Below are 10000 nucleotides of genomic sequence, written 5' to 3'. Positions count from 1 at the left end.
CTTCCTGCAACAAACTGTAATATTCATCGATTTTTTGTTGATGATGATTAAATTCTTCGTGCAAAGCTTGAAGTTCTTCAGCGGTAAAACCGGCTTTTTCTGCTTTTTCCCATAACTGATTCAATCTTTTATCTTTAAAAAGAGATTTATTTATATATGAAATTGATGGATCATTCATTGCTTTATAAACTTTAACTTTTTTCGGATCATTTACATCCTGAAAGTGTTCTAGGAGACTATAAGTACTCATAATTCCAATTAATTTTTCTCTCAATTCCGCTTCCTTTAATCCATCTTTATCATTTCCGTCTGATTTAAATCTTTTCCATGCTATTTCTTCTTTATCGTGAATTTTTAAATCACTAAATAAAGACTTTAACTTTACATCTGTCAATCTCTATTTAAAAAAAAAAAAAAAGAAAAAGTCATCAAGTATTAGTATTAACGACATATTAAAAGTGTTTTCAACAAACATCTCAACTTACTCTTTGTGCTTTTGACCATAATAAATTTAATTTAGCCATTCTAAATGGTTTATCCAAAGTACGAAAATTAACATTAGGATTTAATACCCATGGTTTGTCAGGAGGTTTTAAATTAGCTTCAGCAGAATATTTACTAATAGTTTTACCAAAGTCGACCATTGTTAAAACTATAAGAACTATTCCTATTTGTTTGATCATGGTACCCTGTTTATAAAAATGTAGAAATAAGTTTATACATCGATTAAAAACAGTATAATAAAATTTTAAAACTAAAATTTTTAATCAAATTACCAAATTAAATATGAGATAATCTCAAGTTTTAAAATATTCTCTATGGCTTAATTATAATTAAATAAAGTGAATAGGCCAATACATACACCCAAAAAAAAAAAATAATCAAAAGTAATTCTTTAATTTTAATTTCAGCGATAAATTAAACACTTATTTAAATAAATATCACTAAAATTAATTAAATTATACTTAAATTAAAGGAAAAAATTTTATTATAAAACTTTATTTTTAATTTAATATTATAATAAAGTTGCTAATTTGTTTAGAGTAGTTGTTGAACTCAATTTAATCAACGTTGCCAAATTTACACAGTATTATTCATTACGTTATGTACCTAACCTATGAAATGCCTTTTCACTGACAATTTTTTTTTTTTTTTTTTTTTTTAGTGTAAAACTTACTTCTGCATTTAAAAAAAAAAAAAATTATTAATATTATTATAATATTTTAAACAATTTATTTTTTTCTTTGTGTTGTTTTATAATTAACATAGTGCAAAGTTGTTTTTTTTTTTTTTTTTCCAACTGCAAATTCATCGTTGCAAACTTTTAATCACTTAATTGTTACTAATAATGTTAAATTAATAAGCATTAATTTTCATTGTGTATGAATTGTTTAAAAAAAAAAAAATGGATCACGAGGAAATAAGTTGGACGGGTATGATATGATTCAACATTTATTTTTATGATTTTTTTTTTTTTTTTTTTTTTTATAAAATTAAATTTAGAATTTTTTTTTGTCAGATGCACGAGATTTATTGAGACAATGGAGAGAAGAAAATGTAAGAAAAAGCAGAGATATTGTGCATTTATGGGAACATGTTTTAGTACATAAAGAGCACAAATTGGGAGATGAAAGTGAATATCATGTTGTTTTGCATTTCTTCCTTATTATTACATTTACTCAATCAATTATTTATGAAATGACGCCTTTGTTAATTTCTTACAGGATTTATTATTCTAGAGCAAGTTTGTATTGCTGCTGCAGATGTAAATAGAATAGATTTAATAGATCAATGTTTAATTAGTTTGCATAATGAATTTCCAGGAAGTTTAAGAGTTAAAAGATTACAAGTTTTGAAACTGGAATTAAGCGAAAAGTAATTACCTAATAATTTTTTTTTTATTACAAATGTTGATATTTAATAGAAAAATTTGTGACGACAAAAACAAAATTCAAACAAAATTCTTTTTTTTTTTGATGTTGATTGATTGTTTTAACAAATTTAATTTAATATTTATAGATATGATGAGGCATTAAAATTTTTGGATGAATTATGTAAAATTGATGAAACCAATCCGGCTCCGAGAAAAAAACGAGTGGCAATTTTTAAAAGCAAAGGAAATATACACGAAGCTATTAGGGAATTAACGGAATATTTAAAAAAGTAAATTAATGAAAAATTTCTAATCAGGAAATCATTTCAAATCAAGAATTTAAAAAAAAAAACTTTTAAAAAATTCTTTTAGGTTCATGAGCGACGAAGAAGCATGGCAAGAATTAAGCGAATTATATTTGTTGGAACAAGATTATGCGAAGGCAGCTTTTTGCATAGAGGAAGTTATTTTAATTAATCCTCATAATCATCTTTATCACCAAAGATTTGCCGATATAAAATATACACAGGGAGGATATGATAATTTGGAAATTGCAAGATCGCATTATTGCCTAGCAATTAAACTTAGTCCGAATAATATAAGAGCTTTATACGGACTTTTTTTGGTAATTATTAATGTTTAAATCGATGAAATGGAAAAATTTTTTTTTCCCCTTAATTTTTGTAAATTTTTTTTGTGTTGTAAAATTTCAGTGTGCTGCTAACATAGCTGTGAATCAAAAAACACAATCTCAAAAGAAAAAAGAATCGAGTAAATTGGCAGCTTGGGCTTTGAAACAATTACAAGGAAAATATTCGGAAATGAGTTCTTTGAAAAATTGCGTGAGTTCTTTGGAAGGTCTTATGACTAATCTTCAAATAACATCTCCTTAATACCACCACACTTTTATTCAGTTTTTTTCTTTTTATTATTTTATTCATTTCATAAATGGCTATCATACAGTCAATTGATTTAAAGTTGTTTTAAGAATCTTTTTAAATAAAAAATATTAGCAATAATATAAATACCTTTTTGCTTAAGTTACTATTTATAATAATTTAAAGTTTTTTTTTTTTTTTAAATTGTTACCGAAACAAAAATTTTACAATCAAATTTTTTTTATTTATTTAAATTATTAAAATTTAATATGAGATAAAAGATGTTGTTGTGGGTAAAGTTTTATTGTGGATAAAACATTATCATCATCATCATCGCATTAGGATTTATTATTAAATTGTGATAAATTGACTTTTTTTTTTTTTTTTTTTGTCGCTAAAAGAAAACCAACAAAAAACAATTGAATAGTTTTTTTTTGATTAGGTTATGGTTAAACAAAATATTAATATAAAGCTCAAAGAAATTATTATTTATATTATTAGTTATTTTTAATAAAATATAAATTTGATATCGATAATCTGTTTAATTATTTCTCTTTAATTTGTTGATAACAAAACTTAAATATCGTTTATGATTTTATCGAATAATATTTATACAGATTAATTTGTAATGAATGCCAATTTTTTTTTTTTCAATTTAATTTATAATTATATATATATATATATATATATTTATTAAAAGAATTCTTTGAGCTTATGTAATAAAATTCGAATACAAATAAATTTAAAAATTAGCTTTAAATTAAATTTATAAATGTTGTGTAATGCTGCTGCCTAAAATTATTTGCCTTGAAAGTTATTAAGGATATCAGTATTGTGTAGGGCTCGGGTTTTTTCTTTTTATATTATTATTATTATTAGAAATTTTTTTTTTAATTAAAAGATACCATAAACAAATATGTATATTAATTATTATTATTATTATTATTTCATTTATTATTCGAAAAAAAATTAAAAATTTTTATTTACTCGATATTTGTTATGAATTTCATTGAATTTTAATTTTTGTTTCGATGAATTGGATAATTGCAATTGTTTGAATTGTTTGAAAGCTCCTTACAATAATATCAAATAATAATAATAATTATGTATATATATATATATAAATAAGGAAGAAAAATAAATAAAAAAGGTTCAGTTGTAAGTTTTATTTAAAAAACAATATAATGTTTAATCGATATACATAAAAACAAAGAGCATGATTTATTATTTTTAAATTTACATTTATATATATATATATATGAATTATCTCGACAAAATCATATTATTATTATTATTTTGTGTAACACCTCCCCACCCCTCACCCCTCACTTAAATACAGGTGACAATTTAATATCATAATAATATTAACACTTTATTTTTTATTATTATTAACATATGTTATTAATTATTATGTAACAAATTAAAAGTTTGGTGGTATATGCTTTCATTTTCTAACTAACAATTTATTAAAATGAATGGTTAAGGTATTTTTATCTTGAATAACTCTTTTTCTACCTTGATTTACCTTGATTTAAAAAAAAAAAAACTCAGGGTTATAGATGATAACATTTATTCACCATCTTAATTCGATTAATGATTGATTTGTTTTCTTTACTGTCAAAATTATTATTATTATCAATTTAAACTAAACATTTAAGCCAAAAAAGGCACATCCATACATCTTTTTGTTTATAACAACCCTGTAAAAGAATATGTGTAACAAATTAAATTTTTTTTTTTTTATTTAAAAAAATACATTTTCACGATTTATATTATTTTTATTTATCAATTTTATATGATAATATTAAATTTACATTTAAATATTTCCAAAGAATTTTATTATACACGAGAGAGATAATTAATAACCTAAAAAAAAAAAATTATAAAAAATTTAATTAATTTATTTATTTATTTATTAAAATTACAACTTTTATTTTTGCATTGATAATTAATCGAATTTATTCCCATTAATTGAACTACATTGAACATATTTGGATTTGATTATAAAACTTCCCTATTGAATATTTATTTTCATCTATAATCAATTTATTTATTTAATTATAAAATTTATATATTTATTATTTAAAAAGAACTAATAAGTAAGATGATAAATTATAGGTTTTAAACCTTTACAAATATCAACAAAAACTGTTTTTCCTTATTGATGAAAATGAATTTTTTTTTTTTATATCATTAAGCAAGACATTTTTTGATATATTTAAATATTTTACGATATATACTTATATATATATTTTCTTCTCATTTAAAAAAAAAAAAAAAAAAAAAATACTATAAAAAATACTGTGTGACTTTTAGGTAAAATGTCCGTTAAAAATGGCGTTAAATGTGTATTTCCTGTTGACATTTTTTTTTTTGGTTATTATTAAGGCGCGAAAAAATAAAATATATATATATATGAATGACAGTATTATACGATTAAAAGAGAAGACGGGAATAATAATAATAAACTTGTTAGCTACACAATTTCAAATTACTTAAAAATAAAAGTCTATTTCACTTCACGATAGGTCTATAATATAACATAAGATCCGTTGAAGATTTCCAAATAAAATGTTTAACCGTCCTTAAATCCATATTTGGCTCTAAAACTTTTTCATTGCAAATTAATTCAACTTTATCTTCTGCTAATGAACTTGTTTCCTGTCTTTCCGCATCCGTTCTTTCCGATCCCGGGGAATTCCCCCCATCCACCACCACCACCACCTCCTCCTCCTCCTCCTGTAACAGGTACCGAATCACCGCCGGCGTTTAAAACTTTTTCATACACGTGTTCCGCCACTTTTCTTACTTGAATAAAATCGTTGGCAACAAGTCTATCCCTGAAAAAAAAATTCAAATTTTTAATTTTTTGATCGTCTTGTTGATTAAAAACGACCGTGAATGACCGCGTACTTTTTCATTCCCTTATTAATGACATACGAAGAATGTGGTAATAAATAAAATGGAATTTTAATAAATTTAGGAAGATTTTTTTCTACTACTATGTCCACAACCCAAGGTGGTACCGTTTCGTTAAGGAGTCCGCCCTCCGTATCCCCTCCGGCGTCTTTCACTAATAATCGACAAAGCGTACGTCCATTAACTTCCCTAAAATAATGGTAAATTTAATTATTTCTTGGAATTATTTATTAAATGCTGTTTATTTATAAACTTACCCGAATATTACAGGTGTGTGACCGGGAACTGAAAAATATTCGTTACCACTAATGACTTGCCCGGAATTGCTTGGTTCGTCGTTATCGCCATCTTCAGGCCTCAACGTTCGCCACCATTTTTCTAAAAGCGCTTGAAGAAGCAAATTTCCATAGTTGACTTTTTGATCAACCGAATCATCCGGAGCAAGACCAGCTTCTTTTGCAGAAACCCATGCAGAAAAACAATCACTCTCGTCTTGTCCCAAATGAATAGTCAACATCTAAAAAGAAAAAAGAGTTTGAAGAATTTTTCAAAAAAGTAAGTTAAATTTATATAAAAAATTTTTTTTTTTTGTTACTTACTCCAGTCTTTAAGTCTACGTTAAACCAATTTGGAACATAAACTATTTTAGTCCTTTTTTTCAATTCCTCATCGAAATCAATTTTTCCCAACTCTTCTAATTTCCTAGCCTAACATTACGAAATGAATGAAATAAGAATGAAAAAAGGATATTAGGTATGTGTAAAGACAATTAAATGTGAGAAAGCGAACCAACCTTAAGAACATCATACACAGTAACATTTCCTTCAGAGTCTTTAGTAAGAATGTGTCTTTTGTCATTCAATACTTCAAACCTTCTAACTGCAGAACCACCTTTAATTATGTGTTCGGGTCTTTCGTTGAATGGTCTTAAATTTTCGTTGTCAGAATCATTTAGCTGAAAATCCCTTTTTGGAATAGCCTAACAGACAAAATTAAATTTAAATTAGTGTTTAGGTTAGTTAAATGTTTTTAAATGTAATTCATACCCAATTTTTAATCGAAGAACTTGAAGTAGCAACCCATAATGTTTCTTGATCAGGCGTCATAACCATTTTTAAAACAGGATCAGTTTCTTCACAAATTAAAACCCTTCTTTCCGGTAACCGAATGTCAGTCATATAAATTTTTTTATCTCTTCCGCCAGAAATGACATGAGTGAAATTTTCAGTTGCCTAAAAAGAGATTTTAATTGTTTCATGTAACTAACTTTTACTTAATTCAATTTTTCTTAATGAACAATAATGAATGGTTTAAAGCTAATAAATGAGTAATATTTACAAGCAAAGCCCACACTCCTTTATCGTGAAACTGAAATGTTTGAATACACCTCTGCTGACCTAAATTCCATAACTTAATGGTACCATCTGAACTTCCTGATAAACATTGTGTTCCATCTCTATTGACAACTAATGCTTTCACATTATCAACATGGCCTTTAAGTTTCATTTGTTTTGTACAACTTCTCGGATCCCAAACCCTAATAACTTTTTCCGTACTTCCGCTTAAAATAATAGAACCGGAGGGATTCATAGCCAAACTGTATATTGAGTCTTTAATTCCAGGAAGTGAAGATGCTAATGGTGTTGTAATTGAAAAATTGTGACTATTACTATGTAAAATGAACTCTAAAATTACTTTTACACATTGTGAAAACTTACTAGTAACTGTATTATTGCTAGCCGTCAGTGCTGTAAGAGTGTTAACATCCCATAAAAATATAGCTCTATCCAAGCCAGCAGATGCAACTTGTTCTTTATCTTTAGCATAAGCTAAGGCTTTTACATAGTCTTTATGAGTTCTTAAAGTGGACATACAAAAACCTTTAGGTGCATTCCAAACTTTAACAGTCGTATCTGAGCTTGCAGATATTACTAAGTAAACAAATAGCATATTATTAAAGTTTGACTTTATGATTTGATTGTTGATTTTTATTTAATTAGATAAACTTAATAATGTTACATAAGTTAAACTTTATGTAATTGCACAAATTAAGTCGAATACTAACAATTTTTCCCATTACAACATAAAACAATGTCATTAACCCAGTCTGTGTGATGTTCCATCGATTGAATATATGGCTCCTTTAAGTTTTTACAATTCCATATTCTAATAATACTATCATGCCCTGCAGAATAAAGTCTATGAAAATTAGAATCATATTGTAAAGAACTAACTCCAGCTCTATGCCTCCTTTCCACTTCATCTCTTATTACAAAAGAAACCTAAAATAATAAAATTATTATTATTATTATTTTCATTCAAATCCAAGCAAAATTATTATTGTAAGACCTTTTAATCGACTCATGTCTTTGGAAAAAAATCACTTATGCAATCCCAGTTTTAAGTTTTTATTTAAAACAAATTAATTTTGAAAATAAATACCGCAATAATTGACGTTTAAACAATTTACCTGTACTTTTTTCCTCCCATTTTGACCACCACTTTTATGAGAAGTCATTTTAATAGGGGGGGAGGGGGAGGGAAAAAAACTAATATTTTTGCAATTATATGCACTACCTATAAATAAATATAAAATTAGAGATTTTAAGTAGGTTCGCGATATATATATATATATGTTACATTCTTATATTTATATGAATAGATAGATGGAAGGCCTCCATAGGCAATCCTTCTGTCACGTCTTCTGCTGCACTCACAACAAACCCATAAGTAATAATAATAGTAAGATGGAAGCGGTTTCCAACGAGCCGATAAATTTAATAAAAATGCATCGTGGTCGAGTGTTTGTGTGGAACGACGAAGGTTTAATTTTTAAGATTTTTTTTTTCAAAAAAATTTTTCAATTTAAATTAAAATTTTTAATTCGTTTATATTGAATTTTCAGACTGGTTAAAATTACGTAGTCTTAGAATAATAGGAAATTTTATTGGAAATTTGGCAACGTCGCCGAAACAAGATAAAATATCTGCACTTCCTTTGCAATTGCTAGACGAAGAAGTTACTCTGCTTCTCGAAAAAGGATATGCAATTTTAAAAACATTTCCTAGTTTATCAGAACCTCCAAATGAAAAATTAAAAGAAAAAAGTAAAGCGTATCGAGAAAGATTTTTACAAGATCAGGTACAAAATTATTTAAAAAACAAACCTATTTCCACCTTACGCGTATACGTAGCACACATTCTCAAGTTTTATTTCGATTAAAATTAAATTTGCAGGCGGAAATTTTAACGGAAAAAAGAAAATCAGACGTAGAATCAAAACTCGATCTTATAATTGAGGGTAAAACGAAAAAACGAAATGCAAACAACGAAGACAAAAACGAATCCGATGATTTTGACAGATTTAAAATATTACAAGAAGAATGTCAAAAGGCCGAAGCGATGAAATATACCGGTTTAGCTATTCAAATAAACACATGTAAATTTTTTTTTATAAAACAATTATCATTCCCATAAAAATTTTCCCAAAAAATATCCCAGTTTGCGAGTTAACCAAATGATTTACTCTTGAATTCGCGCGAATTCTCCATGTTCATTTGTATAAATTTCAACCGTGGTATTAATGCACATTTTTAATATTTAAGCGTTTCAGTGATCAGTGATACCTCATCATTAGTGCTCATGTGAATTTAATTGTTTTTTTTTTTTTTTTTTAATCAGGTGATCAGTGGGTTGAAAAAAATGATGAAAAAATGGAAACTTGGAATTATTGTACAGGTAATATTAAATATTTGATTTATAAGAATTTATGGGAAAAAGGTTTTTACATCACACCAGGTGGTAAATTTGGAGCAGATTTTCTAGCTTATCCCGGAGACCCGGTGAAATTTCACGCTTTTTTTATCGTGGTCTGTTTAAAAACACGCGAAAAACTTCAATTACAAGACGTTATAACTTACGGGAGGTTAGGACACAGTGTAAAAAAAACCGTCGTATTGGCATATTTAAATGATAATAATGATGTATCTTATTTTTCAATTCAGTGGTCAGGATTTTAAATCGACTACCAATATTTTTTTTTTAATATTTTTAAGTGCTCAACATTCATACAATCGTTTGTACGTTTAGTATTAAGACAATCGAAGAAAATTAGTAAAGTTTAATTTTTTAAAAAAAAATTCATAAAAAATTTTTTTATCACAATATCAATTCCCATTTTCATTTATCATCACAAAGCATAAAACGCAGCCATTTTTTTTTTAGAAATGTCAGGATAAAAAAAAAAAGGTAAATAAAAATAATACTTGATTAAAACAACAAGTACTCGGAAGAATACCCTTTTATTGTGATCTTGATGCGATACATTTTTT

At 26.1% G+C, this 10000-nt stretch overlaps 5 protein-coding genes across 5 annotated transcripts in view; 2 read left to right on the top strand and 3 right to left on the bottom strand.

Moving 5' to 3' along the window:
• Phum_PHUM473030 (alpha-2-macroglobulin receptor-associated protein precursor, putative) overlaps nucleotides 1–683 on the bottom strand; it is a gene marked incomplete at both ends in the record, with an annotated part of 1319 nt that extends 636 nt beyond the window's left edge. The window contains 2 exons of the mRNA XM_002430272.1: nucleotides 1–397; nucleotides 486–683. The exon at nucleotides 1–397 is cut by the window's left edge and continues 27 nt beyond it. Of these exons, the coding sequence (XP_002430317.1) occupies nucleotides 1–397; nucleotides 486–683 (595 nt within the window). The remainder of the gene's footprint in view (nucleotides 398–485) is intronic.
• A 722-nt stretch (nucleotides 684–1405) lies between these two features.
• Nucleotides 1406–2766, top strand: Phum_PHUM473020 (uncharacterized protein; the record flags this gene model as incomplete). Its single annotated transcript, XM_002430271.1, has 6 exons — nucleotides 1406–1433; nucleotides 1520–1633; nucleotides 1725–1875; nucleotides 2020–2163; nucleotides 2246–2498; nucleotides 2587–2766. 6 exons carry the CDS (start codon nucleotides 1406–1408, stop codon nucleotides 2764–2766), a joined length of 870 nt encoding a protein of 289 aa, XP_002430316.1.
• A 2620-nt stretch (nucleotides 2767–5386) lies between these two features.
• Nucleotides 5387–8188, bottom strand: Phum_PHUM473010 (WD-repeat protein, putative; the record flags this gene model as incomplete). The annotated part of the gene is made up of 10 exons (XM_002430270.1): nucleotides 5387–5591; nucleotides 5665–5859; nucleotides 5928–6187; nucleotides 6270–6377; nucleotides 6464–6649; nucleotides 6717–6902; nucleotides 7009–7304; nucleotides 7389–7601; nucleotides 7736–7952; nucleotides 8141–8188. 10 exons carry the CDS (start codon nucleotides 8186–8188, stop codon nucleotides 5387–5389), a joined length of 1914 nt encoding a protein of 637 aa, XP_002430315.1.
• Nucleotides 8189–8336: 148 nt separating this feature from the next.
• Nucleotides 8337–9688, top strand: Phum_PHUM473000 (uncharacterized protein; the record flags this gene model as incomplete). The annotated part of the gene is made up of 4 exons (XM_002430269.1): nucleotides 8337–8400; nucleotides 8576–8811; nucleotides 8907–9108; nucleotides 9408–9688. 4 exons carry the CDS (start codon nucleotides 8337–8339, stop codon nucleotides 9686–9688), a joined length of 783 nt encoding a protein of 260 aa, XP_002430314.1.
• A 250-nt stretch (nucleotides 9689–9938) lies between these two features.
• The window catches only part of Phum_PHUM472890 (60S ribosomal protein L7, putative), a gene marked incomplete at both ends in the record, with an annotated part of 1717 nt that continues 1655 nt past the window's right edge, over nucleotides 9939–10000 (bottom strand). The window contains one exon of the mRNA XM_002430268.1: nucleotides 9939–9980. Within this exon, the coding sequence (XP_002430313.1) occupies nucleotides 9939–9980 (42 nt within the window). The remainder of the gene's footprint in view (nucleotides 9981–10000) is intronic.

Source organism: Pediculus humanus, genomic scaffold (assembly GCF_000006295.1).
Source record: "Pediculus humanus corporis 1103172108252 genomic scaffold, whole genome shotgun sequence".
Lineage (NCBI taxonomy): Eukaryota > Metazoa > Arthropoda > Insecta > Psocodea > Pediculidae > Pediculus > Pediculus humanus.
The sequence above is the reverse complement of the archived record's forward strand: the minus strand, read 5'-3'. Positions and strand labels throughout refer to the sequence as shown.